General features: G+C 30.1%; 1 protein-coding gene across 1 annotated transcript in view; it reads left to right on the top strand.

Moving 5' to 3' along the window:
- The first annotated feature begins 4,272 nt into the window (after positions 1 to 4,272).
- LOC132924089 (protein kinase C) overlaps positions 4,273 to 19,973 on the top strand; it is a 40,341-nt gene continuing 24,640 nt past the window's right edge. Inside the window, exon 1 of the mRNA XM_060988185.1 lies at positions 4,273 to 5,462. Coding sequence (XP_060844168.1) covers positions 5,058 to 5,462 — 405 coding nt within the window. The 5' untranslated portion in view covers positions 4,273 to 5,057. The remainder of the gene's footprint in view (positions 5,463 to 19,973) is intronic.

Raw genomic sequence — 19,973 nt, 5'->3', positions numbered from 1 at the left:
AGGCATAACTTATAATATATTTAATGTATTCGTCATCTATGTTCTAATGTTGTATATTAAAACTTAAAAGCATATGCGTAATAAAATACTAAAATTTTATGATAAAAACACTTTTATCATACAATTATAATAGTTATAATTGAGTTATAAGTTTATAACTTAAAAATCATAGCACAATTATTGCAAAGATTAAAAACGAAAAATAAGGATCAAAATAGATTTTTAAAGGTGGTGACGAAGGGTATGAATTGTTTACTGTTCTCAAAGTCTCAGACCACGTTATAAGTTTATAATTAAAGTATGTAAGTATATATAATATATTAATATGTATATATTTTTGTACTTACATGCAAATGCTATCTAGTTATAATAAAGTATAAATCATTAATAGTGTTTAAGGAAAATTTGTATAATCACGTATACGTACATTATTTTTAGGTTTAGGATTTCGATAAGCTTAATTTTGGATATGATTTTACGCAATACTCGTTTCATAACATATAGGTATACCCGAATTATGTATTTTGAATCAGGATAAGAAATTTTATTTTGTATGTTTAGAATATTTTCAATTTTAAGGTAATTTCTTTATTTTATAGAATATTCTAGAGTTTTTGGGACATTTAACACTGAAATGCGTTTTTTTTTAAATTTATTTTCTAAGATTTTTACTTTTAAAAATAAATTATTTCTAACATTCTAACAATGTGTTTTATTTAATTGAATAGTATTAATCGTATATTTTTAACGGATTGTCCGATTGTCAGACGTAAAATATAGTTTACAAGTGCGATAGAAAATTAAATAAGAATAATATTTTCTTTTACAGATAAAAAATCTATCCAAAATATTTAAAATGGAGCAAGGCAGCATCATTTTTTGAAAGAAAACTAAAATTGTTAAAAAAAATGACTATTTAAGCTACATTATTTTAAATTTTTACGGCATAAAAACATCAGTTTTAGGATATTTTTAGGGCATTACATTTAGAGCCATAATAATATTATCACTTATCTCAGCGTAAAACACACAGCAGTAGTGTTGGTAAATATACAAGCTCGGATTAAGGATCGATTGAGCCCCAGGACACTACAAACTTTGTGGGTCCCTTAAAACTTTAACTTAAAAAAAAATGTATGACTTCATATTTTTAAAGACTGTTTATTATTGTATAATTTTGTACAATATAAAAAATATGTATAAATAAGGCTATATAAATTAATAATTATGTAATAATTTATTATACACATATTATATTATGTATATAAATGCTGTATTTGTTACTAAAGAATTATAACTTGCATTTTTTTCCTTGCTTTTTCTTTTAAAAATTGTTATATAGTTAGTTTTATTGAAATCAATTAATTGCAAAATATCATTGTCTGAGTAGGTGCAATATCATTAATGATGTTGTTAATGACCTTCTCGAATCTGACTTGTTCAATATTTATTTTTTATTCTTGTTAACTTGGAAAATGTTCTTTTGGCCGAACAATTGACCTGCACTGGAATAGTTAAATATAATCTAAGAGCAATTAAAATATTTGGGAATACTTACCGCAATGATTTTTTGTAAAACTATTTTATTATTATTTATGGGTAACTCATGCGAATAGATCAAGAATACCTAATATAAATTAATAATTATTAGAATATCAATTTAATATTTATTATAATTTAGTAATTTTTCGTGATATAAAATTAAGAACATTTTTATTTTATAATTACCTAGTATTATATACTTATACTATACTTTATATTATACCCACTAAAATAACTTTTTTTTAACTATTTTATACGCATTAAAAAAAATATATATTGGAGATAAAGATCGGGTCCTCAAAATTAATGTGGCCCGGGACCGTACTCCCTTGCCCCACCTTAATCTGGGTTTGTAAATATGCTTTCATTACTTTATTATAGATATATCATATATATATATATTTAATCGTAATCATTTTATCAATCAACTTTACTTTTATGAAAAACTAAAAATCACAAAAAAAGTAATGAAATCGTGAATTTGTATTTTAACGAAAAATGATGAGAAATCATTAGAAAAAAATAAGCCAAAACAATGAGGAAGGCATATGACATCACCCTCGTCCTCCCTCTCAGGAGCATGCCCCTGGACCAAGAGCTAGTTACTGCAGGTTTATTATTGGAATATCGATATTAGTTATTTTTATTTATATTGCGTGCAGTTAGTAGTGGCGATCCAACGAGGGTGATGAGGGGGATAGTCCCCCCCCATGACATTTTTGCTTTAATATTTATAATTATAAATTAAAATAATTAAATTTATGTACATTTTACTATAATGTTAATGTATTAAATTTTGTTTTATTTTTTACGTCACATCCTTTGCGCCTGTCTTTGCCATCTTTTACGCCTGACAAAATCATGTGTATTATAGTCTTAGATTATAATAGCTAAATTTTAAATGTTAAACTATTGAATCAATTTAACGTAGAAATTAATTTATAATACCTAATAGGTGTATCATTATGCGTGTGATGTATACCTGCTGTAGTACTGTAATAAAATACATCCATTTTCTAGAAGTCGTTAAGTTTCTCATATCGGTTTTTAAAAACTTGAAAAGCTCATGTCCCCCCCCCCCCCCATTGGATTCATTTTCCTGTACGATACTGCATTAGTGCCCGTTGGAACACCAATGACTTAAATATAGGTTTTACTCGGCCTTGGTGTATCGCGGCAGTTAAACATTATCGTGCGTATCCATACGGAGTGAACGCTATATAGGGCTAAACATTCCGCTTTATACACAGAGAGTCTTACTCTAAATTCTAATGAGACCCACGTCGGGACCTTTGTGTGCGTTTTTTGGACGTTGACCCTATACACACACACATAAACAACATAATATACGACATTAAGACGCAGTATATATATATATAATAATATAGAAGACGTAATTTTCAAAACATACAAAATATATTTATGTATTTTTTTTTACGACATCGCATGCTTTCATAAATATATTATATAATAATAATATATATATAATATATATATAGCGTATACACAGGAAACGGGTCGAGTCAAGTGAACTGCACATTCGTTCGTATTTCCTATACTGCCTTGCAATTTGGTCGTACGTATATGTACATGTTATTATGTAATAACAATAATAATAATCTGTAGGTACAGACCGACGACGACCGTCATAATAATAATAATATAATATTATATAATATTAAGGGTTTTATAATATACGCACACACACATATATATTATATATACATAGGTAGTGTTTGTATTTTTAACGATCCGCGTGGCACAAAATTGCCATTCGCGCCCGCCTAACCTAAGTATAGCGTAAATCTAATATGGGCGTATATATATATATATGTACACGTCAAGTCGGAAGATCGGCGGTCGCGGGATCGGGTTTCTGTTGTGTTTTCGGCTTTTGCGCGCGCGTCTTCGCTAATTGTTTTCCGAGCTCCGAGGCCAAGACGACAATATTATTATGTAGCGACGACGACGACGACGACGACGACCTCCCGCAATACATAATGTCGTATACACGCGCGCACACACACAAACGCGCGCGCGCGCGCACGCACCCACCCGCCCGCCAGCCCGCTCACGCGCGTCATCGGACGGTCGAAAAATATTACGCAATCCAAACACGGCCGTCGTCGCTAAGTTGTTTGCTCAAACCCGATCGTCAAATTTTTTTTTTTTATTTTTCCCAAAGGGTGTCTCGCTCGTGCGGCGGTGTTATTATTATCATCGTCATCGTCATTATTATTATTATTATTATTATTAATATAGGTACACGCGCGTCTTTGTGCAACGTCTGTTCATAATGAAATTGGCGCCATGCGACGTGAATCGGCGTGGCGCCCGCCGCCGTTTCAGACGGACGACGGCGGTGGCGGCGGCGGCGGCGGCCCGAGCTTCCGCACCGCCGTCGTGTCGCTAAGCGCGGCGGTGTCGGACCGGCGGTGCGGCCGCCGAAACTCAGCTGTTCGCATTATCAAATTAGAGCGCCGCCCCGAACGCGCGTCCCGCGGCAGTTGTCACTACTGAGGCGGCCGCGGCGTGCGTGCGTGAGCGCGCGGCGGCAATCGATACTATCGCCGATAATATGTCTCGTCCCCCCCCGCAGCCGTCGCGCGCGTACGCGGTTTTCGATTGTTCGGCGCGGCCGGTGGAGTGTCGCGGGCGGAATCGAACATCGAAATCGTCGATTGCCGTGCGGCGCGTAGGCACGTCCGCTTACGCGTAATCCGGCGGCCGGGCGGGGAATACCGGAAAACCGTACCGCAAACATCGATAGGCGACGGCGCCGCCGTAACGCGCGAGTGTGCCGCCGCCGCGGACGAGCGTGCGTGTGTGCGTGTGTGTGCGGTGAGTAGGAAAAAAAGGATGTGACCGGAGCATTACGAAAATGGGCGCTCGCGGTTGATGTCGGTCGGTCGGTCGGAGCAGCAGCAGCAGCTATTATCAATTCAGTCGCCGCGTTCTTTGTATCGCCGCCGCCGCCACCGCTGCCGCCGCCGCCGCCGCTCCTCCAGAGACCGCCGACGTACTACGTCTACGTACGCGGCCGCCGCGGTTAGTAGTCGGACGGCAGACAATGGTGCGTTACGTCCGCCGCCGCCGCCGTTGAATGTCGCGCGCGATATTTTAATATTATAATTATTATTATAATATTTTTAAAAAAAATAATTCTCTCGCGTCGTTACCGCCGGGAAGAGGGCCACGCGCGCGCCGTCCACAGCACCAGTCTTACAGCAATTCAATCGTAACTGTCGGCCGGTGTTTGAAAGCACAGAAGAAAAATAAATAAATAAATAAATAAATAATTAATAACTAAATCACTGAAATTAATTTACACACCGTCTTCGTGTCGTAACAATCCGTATACTGCTGCCCGCCAATACATTTATTTCTACGACAAATAATAATAGTAAAACCCGAAAATATTATTACACATTCAGATATAATATATTTCATGGTCGGCTGCGCCTGAGGAGGTAAGGTGTCGTTGGATTTAAATTTTTTCTCGTCGAACCCGCACCATGATCGGCGTCGAGAAGAAGGACGACGGCGACCGTTCGACCGTGCCGATGGACCAGACGTTTACGGGCACCATACGCATCAAGCTCTGCGAGGCGTCCGGCCTGCGGCCCACCGACCTGCAGACCCGTCTCAAGAACATGTCTTTTGTGAAGTCTGAGGATCCGTTGCTGGACGCCTACGTCAGCATCGACGTCGACGACAACATACTGCTCCGGTCGTCTACAGTGCCCAAAACCTATGATCCCGTCTGGAACGAGTATTTCACCCAGGACGTCCAGGACGCCAACCGATTGGGCTTGACAGTGTTCCACGACGCTGTTATCGAAGACTTGTTTGTGGCCAATTGTAAGCTGTCGTTCAGTGAACTCATTCAACGTGAGATTTCAGAGGATCAAGAATTCTGGGTATGTATTTTTCACTCTATATTGTGTTATAATTGGGTAGTATGATTTTTGTTTAAATACTCAATAATAATTCATTTGAATAAATTGACTACTGAATCTAATTATAACTTCTATTAGGTTTGATATTATGTATTTGTATTTCTACTTTCTACAACTAGAAATTATATTTTTTTTGTTAGGTATGAGTTGAATTTCAACAATTATAAATAAGTGGAAGAATAGATTGAATTATTTACCGGATTTCTATCAGTGTTGTTGCTTATGCATGCAAGTATTTAAATAACATTGCCATCATCTACTTTATTACCTAGTATTATAGAACAAGTGATGTTACCTATATGATTTCTATAACTTGCCTAATATTTATTTTATAATGTGTATGTAGATTTTGATTTTAATAAATAATATTTTATTACTGTTATGATTTGTCTATTGTTTTGATATTAAAGTATATTAAATTAAAACACCACTAAGAAGTTTTATAAAAAATCATTTAGGCCAATATTAATTTTTCTGTATTCTAGAGTTGCATGAAAAACATCTCTTGTATTGTCTATGTTTGTGCTTGTTTTTAGATTAAAAAGTAACTTTAATATGAATACTAAAATGAATATACTAATATGTATACTAATATGAATATGTATAAATTAACTTATATACTGATATAAAATTTGCTGAATATTAACAAAAAGAGTCATAATAACATGTAGTATTTGCCTATTAAACTTATAACATAAAAGCTGATAATTAGTTGAATAATAAAAAAAAGTTTTAATGTAAAATATTTTGTCAAAAAAAAAAATAATTTAAAACTATCTAAATTTGTTTTATTGCATAAGCCGTGTAGGTAAATTGTTACCATTTTATAATTTAAAATACCCAAATTTATAGCTGATAAATGTAGTAATTATAATCATTTTATTAGTTGTATGAAAATGTATGTGTTTTATCTTCAAAATGTAATACCTCGATATTAATTACCTTGGTCTCTGATACTGTAAACTTATATTATAATAGTTATATACGATCATATATTTGTAGAACAAATATCAATTTTTATTTTAAAAATATAACTGATTCATTGTTATATTAAAAATAAACTAAATACATTGCTTGAATAAATTCATTTTGGGTGAGCAATTTTTGTTATGTACCTACCAATATTTTTTTTACTTGTCAAGAATGTATCGGATACATTTAAAAAGAGACCGATACTTCAGACATATCAAAACACATTTATAGGTATTTGGCGTAATGTATACATATAGCCTCCAGTTCAATTTTTCACTAATTTTGTTTTTAATAACCAATTTAATATAACTAATAATTCAAGTAGGTACATAATTAATAAAACTTATATTAATAATAATTAACAGTTTTTATATCTAATAACTTCTGTTGCTTTAAAAATTAGAGATAATTAAAACATAATATTTATTGATCTACAATATGTGTTTTACCTACTTATTGTACTTATTACTTATTTATAAAAAAGGTTAAGTGGATGTCTTGCAATTGGTTTCAATGTTACCCTCTTAAATTTAGTAAAATCAATAATAGTTTCTTTAATTGTTAACATAATATACAGTCACAGAGGTTGCCACTTTAAAATGATAATTTTGGTATTGTAGCTATAACTATTTGATTAATAAAATAAACAAATACCCATAAAAAAATAGAGCTAGTAAAATAAAATAAAATAAAAAGTATAATATTATACTAATAATTATTATAAGTTATTTTCAAATGAGTATAGTTGAAAATTGTTAGTAATTACCTCTAGTTGGTATCTGATATTTATAATAATTTAATATTATAAGAATATATGTATTCAGTTTCCTTGCATACAATAATTAACACAGATGATTGATTTTTTTTGACATAAGATGTAGTGAAATTAGACTTAAATATCTATGTATTTAAATATTGTACATTTAATTTAAAAAATAAAAATAGGCTATAAATTCAATTTTTAAAACATAAAAACATATTAAGTTAGAGTACCTATAATTTTCTTTTATTATTTTAGGTTTCAAAATTAGATAAAATGGCCTATAATTTAGATATACCTAAACATATAAACATTTTTCTTATTAAAATTTATCTTTTTTGTTATTTTTGTAATATTTTTAAATTTATAATACTTTTTCTTAGTATATGAGTCAATAATAGTTTTTAATTTAGGAGTTTTGCCAATATTTAATATTTTATGGGTTTCAAAATTTATAAGTAAGAAAAATATTACAAATTGTAAACATTAAACAAAATTAATATTTTAGATGAAATAAGATTTTAATGATATTTATATAATATGACTTTTAAGTATGTATACAAATAAGTAAGTACTTATTAATATACTTGTATTTTTAAAATATATCTATATGAAGTTCTAATAAATTAAACACTGTCAACCATGTAAACACTTTTGAACTTTATTAAGGTTGTTGTTGATAATTGATAAATTAAATTAATCTACTTGATTGAGTTATACTTATACCAGTTGTACCAATAAATATACCTATACACAATAATTAATAGTATAAATATCAAAGCTACAAGTGTTTAAGTTTATTGTTTTAATTATAGTATTTTATTACCTAATAACATTAATATGTAATTAATATGTACTTTGAAACATACAATTTATTAGTACTAGCGCCTATCATAATTCATAGCATGTTATTATTTAACGTGTACCTACCTTCCCATTATTTATTTGTAGTAGATAAAAGTATTTTAAAGATGATGATATGATATTATTTTTAAGTAAATACTAGGTAGGATACATACTATAGGTACTATATGTGTTGAATGTCCAATGTTTAAATACATAACTGGGCTATCTAAAAATAGTATAGCACTCATTAATTATTCTCGCTATTGTATAAAAATATTGTTTACCCACAATATATTGAATATAAAAAAAAATGGATCTATGATTCACTCATAATAGAAAGAACAAATTAAAATTATTTTTTTGTTGATATTTTCCTTTCCAAGATGAATTAAATTTGTAATTATTTACAATGTATTGAAAAATCCCCTGAAAAATCATTTATTTTCATATTTAGTATTTGTTTTAGACGTTTTAGTTATTAAATTATAACTTTTTAATAATTGCATGGTCAATTAATTAAATTTGTGTTTGAAAATGATTAACTATTAATTAATAAGTTATTAGTTAACTTGGTATTAGAGTAAACTTGATAAGTTAATAAGTACTCATTGATTAAATTATAAATGATAAAAATATCACATTCCTATTCTATATATATAAATAATAAATACCTAATATATTTACTTATACATAGATAATTTTGTTTCCTTTTCTTTTTAAATTTATTAATAATTATTATTTAATTAAAAATGTAATTTCATAAACTTAGTGTAATCATTAGCGATTGTGCAAAATGTAATAATCATCATTTGTATCGATTCATTGAAATCAAGAGGGGTTCAAGTTTCAGGATGTATTATTCAAATGTAATTTTTTTAATTACTGGATAGATTATTGCTTTTTGAATAAAAGTTCCAAAAGTTGTATTCATTTAGCTCCTTTAAAAATAATTTGAATATGTTTTTTTTAAAAAAGGTAATGTTACATACCCAAATTTGATTAAAAAAAAAGATGATAGTTTTATCTTTCTGCCAATACTGTTTTATAAGTTTAACAGCAGCATCTATCTAAGTTTTTATAAGAAATTTGTAAATTTGAATTTATTAAAAATATGTTTTTTTAAATTTTGATAATATTTGTAGTTTAATTCTACTTATTTGTCGTGTGGTTTTTTTAAGACTTAACTTATAACCGATTAAACCGATCTCTTTTAAACATTCCAAATATTATTTGAGTTCGATGATTTATCATTCTTTTCATATTATTTAATATGAAAACAACTTGATCTTGAGCGAGGGCCAAGTGTAAAGCGAGACGAATGTCTGGGGATTCTCGTAATCTATATAATAATTAATATCTTTTTTTCAAAGACGATATTTTTGCTGATCGCGTTGTTCGATAAAAAATAACCAAAATGTTTTTTTTTAATTGATATTAAAGATTTAAAAAAAAAGTATAATATAATATAATTTATTTAAATGAAGTCAATACAGTTCAATCTTAAAATAATATCGTCTGTAAAATTTCTTTTGCTCCCTTATTAACAAGAAAAAACAAATTAATTCTTTGCCATAAAATCGTTTGATAATACATAGTTAGGAAAAGGTAGCAAAAGTGTACGACGTACCTATATAATATTATTAGAACCTTCAGAAGAAATTGATACTCAAAATTGAGATAAAAATACGATATCATATATAAATATGTTTTACAGTAGGTATTCGATTTTTATTTTTTGTGACATGTATGTTACATATTCAGTTAAAAAAATCGAATGTCTAGAAGCAACAAGGTGATAACTTGTCACTCTATCTATGCCTTTTTTAAATTATTCAAACGCATTTTTGATACATTTTCTTTTATGTGAGGTATCATTTATTATCAAATAGGATTTATACCTACCTACTCCGATATATTCAGTTATTTTTACTACAATTTGGGCGTGCCTATTATTATTATCTATTTTGTGTTGGATTTGATTTCATTGAGAAATTTAAAAAAATAAATCTTACTTTTTAGTAAAAGTGTAAAACATTTATGTTACATTACCTATTGATAAATTCGTTGTTATTATTTTGATAAATTCATAAAAAAAATACTTTCAATGGTTTCTCGAAATTAGTTTCCTTGAAATTAATTATATACATATTTCATAAGTAATAATGAAATTGAATAAATGAAATGACTGTTTATCGATTTTAACAAAAATTAAATGGCTTCATTCATATTGGTTTTGACAGAATTGATATATGAAAAAAAACTGTTACTTATATTTCAAAAGTAAATGATTAATGTCGTGAATGCAGAATGAATTTTTCATAGATTTTTTAGATTGTGGTTTTATATAGCTTCGCGTTATTTTATGCGTTGTGCTTTTTATAAATTAATTGCAGTTCCAAGAAATACATTTTTATTTAAAAGAAAACACCTAAACCACTGCTGTGAATAATTTTAAACATCGAAAGTATGGCTGTTTAACTTGAATGCAAAATTAGTTGGATGGTTAGGCAGGTATTATAGACTGCAAAGTTGAAGATTTCCATTCCGTCGATTTTGATTTTTTTTATAACTCCAATAAAAGTATAAAAGTTCTCTTTTTTTATTTTTTACGATATCTTAATTTTTTTACTCAATATAAAATCCACCCTCTCTTTGACAAAACTTACTTGGACTGAATCTAAAATTATTATCGATCTTTATCAACCGCAATAAAGTATAAACTAACTGCATAATTCATTTACTAAAAAAAAAAAATGAGAAAACATGACTGCTTCGTTCCTGGAAAAAAAGTGCGGAAAGGTCGGGAAAATCATGGAAATGTCAGGAAAGTTGATTATTTTACTAGAAACTTGAAATATTTCTCAACATAATTTTGATTTTCTTATAGGTAGGTAATTATTATTATTATTTTTATGCACGCGCGTGTGTGTACTATTTTCTGTAGAATACCACGCTTTTGAATGTATACATATTTATATATAATTTTTTGCGCTAAGTAAGTAGATACTACTTTATATTATACAATATTATGTATTTATGTATACATAATGATTAGGTTACAATAATAATATACTAATATGTTCCTCGGTTCTTATCTTCACCATGATTGTAAGCAAGTTTACGGTGTGTAGCTAAAATATATTATACATAATGCATGATTATAATATGTATGTAGCTAACATGGCATTGTATAGTTACTTTATGTAATAAGTCTACTGTAGGGACTATACACGTAGAATATCTTCATGTTTGGAAGGTTCCTTTGATGTTTATGCGCATGCGGTCAATTCCCAAAAGGTCTGCGTGTAACACGAAAAAGCTATATTTACGAGAAAAATCCTCTGTATACATAATTGGGCCTATGATAAAAACAAACGACTAAAAACTCGACATATTATTATATTTATTATTTTGCTTAAATTACGGATGAAAGTCATCCTCATATAAAATAGGCCTCTGCACGTACCCGTTACGCTGTTTATATTGTATTCGTGTACATAATATAATATGCTGTTTGTCTCTTTTGGTATGTTAACAATTATTAAAATATTTGCTCCGAAAATATTGCGATCTAATTGGGAAATAGCTGGTATTATAAAAAGATGGATTCAAAAGCGTCGAAATTCTGAAAAAGTAATTACAAACAAGTAAAGGAAGCGAACTACTACATTCGTTTTGACAGTTGCTTACCTAGTTTTTTGCACGTTATTTACGAGTCCAAGGGCGTACATCATCAGATGGTGGCAAGAAGGGTAGCAATTCATCTCTTATACTATATAGGTGTGTATATATATATATAGATAGATCGAAGCGTATTTCAGTAATTTCTTCTGTCGCTGTTCTGTTATTTTAAAAGTAAACAATGGAGTTTAAAAAAAAAACAAGCAGTCAATAATATTTGTCTGTCTACACTCAACACTATATATAATGACTATATACATATTAAGTATTATATATATAGGCACCTATAAGGCAATAAGAAATTTTTAAAGCCGTGAATTTTCGAACGCATTTCAGAGTATAATGCAATCAGCAAAATCGTTTGGTAACACATTTTTCTAGGTTTTTTTCGGTGCACGGGAGTTTTATTTTTTGTCATTTTTATTTTATTTACTTGCCACCTCAGACTGGTGACTTATTATATATATATATATATTATTATATTACACCTATTAATTATTATGTAATTATTGAGTTGGTCGGTAGAACAAAATTTAAAACAAATTAAAAATTATGCGGTTTCGTTATTTTTTACGGGCAATTTTTATGACATTTAAAATTTCTTAAGCGCGCAGTTGTATACAAACAAGAAAATCAATTATATACTTTAACGTCCAGAGCTTTTTTGTCTTGTAGATTATGGTACTTGGTGCTTATTTATTTTTTGAAAACATTAGTGGTTGAATCATTGAATTCAGTTTACTATACTTAATCAACTTTGGTGCTCTAGCTAATTGTAATGGTCGTTTACTGCAATTTCAACCTCTTTGTACACCTTAATCGAGAATCTTATGTAGCACAAAATAAAATTTTTCACTTATTTTTAGAATATAGATACCTACACAACTTACTGCTACCTAAGCATTTATTTTAATTGATTATTAATGAATTTACCGAAATGATTGTAGTAAACCAAAGTTCTGCCAGTAAAATCCATTATAAAAATAAATCATCATTAAAAAAAATAAAGTTGAATTTTTTTTTTGTGCAACTATAAGTGCTTAAGACATTTAAATTATCATAAAAAAATGTACCATTAGGTAAATAATTACCGTAAAAACAGAGCGGCCTTTTTTCATTTTTTGAAATCCTATTTATCAATTTGCGTCCATATATATTTCATTAAAAATCCATGTCTAAATCGATGCATAAGATGTACATCATGTGAAAATTTATCATAAACAATTAAAAAATATATATTTATTTGTATGAGAGTGATGATTGTTTCGACAATATTTGATACACACATAATTGTGACTCAATTGTAAAAAATAATAGAGTCGTTTTAAAAACAGTTAATTAATTGATGTTAATAAATTTTTAAAACATTTTGAAAAACGTCTACAAGCACATAAAACATTTCCATTCAACTGCAGACACAGTTTTTAAATTTCCTAATTAGATAATGTTGATTTGTTATATTATTAGCTGCAGTAAGGGTATCTAAAGATTAAATTTAAAAATGCTAATAATATATAGCAGTAATTCATTAAGGACAACGACTACTATAGAATGTAGGCCAATAATACGTCTTAAAATAGTGTTTTCATAAAATCAACAATGGTATTATATCGACTCAATTGGTAATTGCGGAAACGAAAGTCACGATTGACGGACTGACGTTACGAGGCGCGGTTTACTCGGTTTATTGTAATCATTACTGTGTTTCAAACGAGGACCCTAAAAGTGCGGAATAATATTTTTCTTTATTTTCCAAATCTATATAATAATAATATGTAACCTGCGTCGGACTGCGAATAGTGCGAATAAAAACTGTTCGTTTTCCGAGATCATTCTGGATGAAAATCACTTTTTCCAAAGTCAACATTAAGATTTTCTTGGAAATCTCGCGGCCGCCGACTATTACAGAATTAAATTAAATTTGATCGAAATTATGACAACGGGATAAAAGTCACCGTATTCGATGAACGATTTTGAACGGAACTACAGGCGAAAAAATCGGGCTTTGCTCTCATTTTTCTTTAAACGTTTTCGTCTTTCCTCGCGCTGGGGTATGTATATGTTGTGTGACATTTTAAAAATAACCTCTTCAAAAATATCATTTATACTTGATTTCTGATCGTTTAAGGTGCTTCGTGTAACTTTTTGAATACTCCCTAAGTGTTCACGGAAAAATAAAATAAAAATAAAAACGGCAGTAAAACCAATACAACAAATATATCGCGTTGTAAAATCAATAACTTCTTTGTTGCGTCCCTTTAATTCAGATTAAAAAAGGATGCTTTTTGTTCTTTTAAAACGTGTTCTACAATAACTACGGTTATTTAACTAACAAGAAAAATTATAAATTATTTTGCGTTCCGCTTTTTTTGCATAATAGGTGGTGTTTTATCATTAAAATTATGTACATACTTACTATATTCTTGAACTTAATTTTTTTTTTTTTACTGCTCCCTAGTTCGAATTTGGTGTTTCTTTAACATATTTTAATCCATTTTTAAGGAAGATCGGTTCATTTTTCCATTAGGCTTAAACGAATCCATGTAAAATCAACTTCAGTGGAAGTGTTGTTTGACATTTAAATCGTTTTTAATATAAAAAATATGCTACTATTTAATTTACATTTTAAATTTTGTTTTAGAAAAAGAACGTACTTATCTTAATTCGTAGGCAATATACAGGGTTTTATGTTGTCGATATAATTTCATTAATTCCTAAATAAATAACGCGATATTGAATCCATTTATTATCTCATCTATACGCGTGTATATTATACTTATAGTTTGAGAAGTATAGATGGTGTGTGTGTGTATACATCAAAGTAATTTTGTTTTTAATTCCGTGTTGTATAAAAAAATATCCCTACGAGTGAACTGTAGCCGATATTTATAATTAAAATCAAATGCTAAATTTATATCGAAAGGTAAACAAAAGACCATTATTGTATAGGTATATATTATTATCGATGTGTATATTATACCTTTTGTCTCTTCGGAAAAAAATAAATCTCTACCCATTACTATATGCGTGTACCGTACATACTCCATGCGAACATGGCGAATAAATCGATTGAGACCCAACAGCCTTCAATATCACATCCCAATACAAAAATACTATTTTATCGTTGAATTTGCATTCGTTTACGCTGTCAATCAATGAAGTTTCTATATCCCTTTTGCAAGATTTTTTAAAAAGGTCAATAAAATTTAGTGGCACGCGAATGCACACATATTGAAAGGGTTTAACGGTTAAGAATAATGTTTTGAATTGTAAAATGTTTCTTGTGACCTTTATTACTACAAAATATAACAACACAGCGCAGCATCTCGAATACCTTTGGAACGGAACGCATGTAGGTTGTAGGTTGGGGGTAGGTGCATTCCATTCCTGCTCGCAAACTTCATAATTTATTGTTTATGTTTTATTCATCGCAATACGAAGTATAATATATAATACGAGTTACGGTGTGTAAATATTTAAGAAAAATCTTGTAGATAAATACAAAGACTAATTTATAATTTTATGTGGAACATAAAATATATTATATATTCGTGAATAAAATAAACGTCGAATTAAATGATAAAAAAAAATTGATAATTTAAAAACAATTCGACACTCGGATAAAATATCCAAGTAATAACTATGTGGAGGATTTGTTATTGGATCTGTCTGCTCGTAATTTTGGTGGAACAGTACGCTGTTAATATTGTTAACGGAAAAAAAAATTTTCTAATTCAAATATTTTATTTGAACTTTAAAGCTGATTTTTTTATCTTCATAACAATGAAACATGAAAGAAAAAATATATATTACAGTTGAAACACGTTTTATGCATATTTTTATCAGCATAGAGTATAATAATATAATTTCTTTTCTCGTAAGTTTTTTTTCTTGTTTTAATAATAATATTTGGAAAATATGATTTTCGTTTTTATTATTTCATGTCATAATATCGTCTATAATTATGTTCCGGCCATGTCATCGTAACCGCAGCACGGGAGCAGTAAAATGCACAAATACGTGCTAGCTATATTCTTATATTCGTGGCCAACCAGGCTTTAAAAATATACATTGTACGATATATTTATAGCCATGTGGAAATAAGAAATGTGGTTTTATATGGTTATTGGACTGAACCACGTACTTTATTTTGTAATAATCAATCTGATACGAAATTAAATTTATTAAAATCGGTCATGCCCCGCCGGGAATATTCCTGGTTTCCCGGCGGCCCTGCAGTTCAATTCAGAATTAAATTTTATTGTATTATCGGGAATCGGGGTATACAATAATATGATTAAAAATATCGATTCATTATTTTATATATTTTTACAATATTAATTTAAAAACAAATAGCAAGTTTATCAGTTTATGAAAATATTAATACTTTTTAGACGTAAAACTTTTTAAAATTAGTAATTAGTATAAAAACTTCAGGTTCTGTTGGTATAAGGTATTTATCTTAGTTATAACTTTGCGTTTCAAAGTTTTGACGAATGTTATTAATTTAGTAGAAGTTCCAATAACTATATAATATGGTCTACACTCGTGATCATGTTCTGATTTATATTATTATCCGTGTATATCAGCTTGATACTATATTTAAATTTAACTAAGATTAAGTTGCTCATAATTCGTTGAATTTGCAGTGGTTCTAAAAGCTAAAAGTTCAAAATTGCCGGATCAAAACTTTAACCCTTTGCGTTCAAAAACAATGTTTCATTAAAAGTTTTACTTTTAGACCGCGTTTATTCGCAGTCATAATCAAATAGGTCTGTATATGCTTACCTGTATATGTATACGACATACTCAAATTGCTGCATTAATTAATATTCATGTTAGGTAACATCTATTATGAGGAGGTGTACGAATATTTTCAAGTGATGTGGGTACTTTAATACCTATTATAGTGTTTGAAGTTCGATAGTTGTTTCAAAAATGGCAATTGATTGTGTAGGTTTTGTTTTTAACTGATTCAACTTGAAATCTGGGAAAATGGGTACATTATAATCACTCGAACGGACCAGGGGGCAAACGTTATTTCGCTAATACACGTTTTTACTCTCGTTGATAATGTTATATATAAAATTGAACCCAATTTACACTTTGAACCGTCCGTTGTATCGATCACTTATCGTGAAAAACTCAAAAGCCGAATAATTGCATGTAACTGTACGTATTATAAACGTTTCGAGTAGATTAGTTTTTGAAACGCTTTAGAAAAAAAAAAAATAAAAATGCACAAAGTTTATTAATTACGACTATAAATATTTAATTTAAATTCGTATAATCAAAATGCTCGAACTTGCCTACCGCCAGCGCGTATTCGGCGTGGTTTTTCTTCTCGTATATTTCGTGTTTTTCGCAAAATAATAAAAGTTTGACAATTCTGACACGCTCAAAGCGTAGAATTTGTACATTAAATTCCAGATCAAAGATCAAGGTTGTACGTGAATACTTTTGGAGAACTTTAACTATAATATTGTATACCGGCACACCGCGGTATAAATGTACAAAGGGTATAGGTATATCTATACGTATATTCTCCTAAGAAATAATAAACTGTGCGTAGGCACACCCAATTTTATAAAACTAATTAAAATAACAGATTTCAATTTAATCACGCGAGTGCGTTAAATATATTATAATTTTTTAATAATTATTGTTGTTTCGCCGGCGTATATTACTTATATTATACTTACGGGATAATATCTCTCATTATTTCGTTTGAATAATGAATTTATTTTTTAGTGTAAACTTATACTATAAGGTCCATATACTTTCAATTTGTTATTAAAATATAAATATCAAGGCTAATTGATTCTTTAAAAATGGTTTCACAAAAATACGAAATAGATATTACCTATATTGTATATTTAGTTGACAATTTTTAATAGATTAATATTAGTCACTACAATTTGCAAGTCATCGCAGCACCCATATATCTTCTAAAACCCAATACCATCGTGGATCTATTGCTTTTATTACACGCGTTACGCTATATAATTCGAAAACTGTTCATTTAAATTTCGATTTGTATAGATACACAAACATATTCCTGCAAAAGGTCACACCGTAAAAAATGCACAGAAATAAAGTATTATATGATCATTTTTATTCGAAAAAATGTACTTGTTTCGCCGCACTAGCTGCAGGGTGAGCGTTGAATGATGGTGGTTATAAAAAATCCAAATATTTTTAAAGAACGGTCTTATTAATATAGTGTTCTTAAATATTTCAATAACTAGAATTTTAATAAGTGCATTGTTAAAGGAAAAATGGCGGCGGATGTTAGGACGGGTGAGTGGGAAGGGGGGGGGTGAGCATATTTGGCGAAAATAACCCTGTGTACGATATTTTATATACAACTACAGCGGCGAACTGCAACCCAATTAGCCGGATCTACGACATGGAAAACGAATCCGCGTTCATTTTACAACGCAGTTTTGCGCGAATTGCGTCTCTGTCGTTTTAACGGCGCGTCGTATATAATACAGTTGTAGAGTAGTCTGGACGTTTTTATTAAATAATAACCTATAGCCTACGTATAAGCTCCGCGCACAAGACTTCGCGCAGGGGTCGACGGCAGCGTGCCGCAGCTTTTCCGAAAAGTTATGTGCGCGCGCTTGCGTCAAAATTAAGGGTAGTTGTTATTATATTATGTGCTGCGTTATTTTGTATACCGTTATTAATTATTTTCATCGCGCTCGGCAATGTTTGTTTTATAATTATTATTATTATGATTATGTACAGATTTCGTGCGGGCCAAATTAAATCAGTAAACTGCGTGCAAAACACTAAAAACGGATCGAACGCCGGTCCCGACCGGTATAGCCCGCCTATAATACATTATATATATATATATATCGAATCTATATAAATTGCACAGCCGTGCAGTGACATAATCATACAGCGACGTATCCAGAAGGGGGTGAAGGGGGTTTACTTATCCCCCCACCCCACGGAAAATTGTTAAACAATTAAATAATAGCTAAATGTTCAAATATTGCAGTGTACGAATAAAACACAATAATTTAAAAATCATTACAAACAATAACTGAACTATTATCGTGTGTATCGTATGGAATAGAATCGTTTTCAGATAAAATGTGTTGCCCGTATTATAGCCCGTTTAGATTAAATGCCCAGCGGTCAAAAATATTACTACGTAATATTCGATTTCTGTGAGATGTTTGGTACCTATAATATTATTACGTTTACACTGCCGCGCCTATACCCGTATTGCATGATAAATTGATACAGTTTATTTAATAACAACACCGATTGCTGTATCGACATCTTACGATTTCCAATTTATTTAGACTGAGTGTATTTTCGAATTTTGATAGCGTTTTTCATAATGACACTGTCGGTGTTGAAATGTTAACGCAGTCAGTCAGCAGTCTGTAGTGATTATACGCCGATCGCGGAATGACTGTTGTATAGTGTTGTGATTTGTATTAACGTTTCATTATATTTTATAATTGAATACCTTCAGTAAAATGAGCAAAGAATTAAAGAACAACATTTTAGTAGAAGAACTTGCCAAAACGTTAAAACGAAAAATTAATATACATTTATAGTTTTGAAAAAGATAAATATTTACATATTTAAACTTCTACTATAATCGTAAAAAAAAATTGTAAAAAAAAAAGTAATAAAATGTATAATTATAATAAAAACCACACAAAATGCAATACAATTTAATTTGATACATTTTCAACCCCCCTCTCCCCAAAAAAATCTGGATACGCTACTGATATTGTATTTATGTACTCGTACATTTCACGATAAAATATTATTATTACGATTATACAATAAACTACATAAACGCACGCTTTTATTATACGCCCGGAGGCTGCGCCGTATCATATAATAATCTTCCGTTTGTGTATTTATTCGTATAAGTAGGTTTACTCGTTTCGATATGTATATATAAAAAGCGTGATACGGTGGTTATTATTTGTTTAATTAATTGTGTCCGCTATAATTTAAAATCCACTTACCGCAAAGCAAATACTATCAAGTAGATAATGATGATGGCGGGGTGCAATCGGTTTACCAGCTAATGATGATTATAATATTATTGATATTATTATTATAAATGTTGCCCGATGGTCGAAATACTCTCTACGGGTTATCTTCACGGCCTCGGTGTCAGGGGAGTGGGTGTTATCCTCCCCTATTTGTAACCCCCCTCGTTCACACCCTCT

The sequence above is a fragment of the Rhopalosiphum padi genome, chromosome 3 (genome assembly GCF_020882245.1).
Source record: "Rhopalosiphum padi isolate XX-2018 chromosome 3, ASM2088224v1, whole genome shotgun sequence".
Lineage (NCBI taxonomy): Eukaryota > Metazoa > Arthropoda > Insecta > Hemiptera > Aphididae > Rhopalosiphum > Rhopalosiphum padi.
The sequence above is the reverse complement of the archived record's forward strand: the minus strand, read 5'-3'. Positions and strand labels throughout refer to the sequence as shown.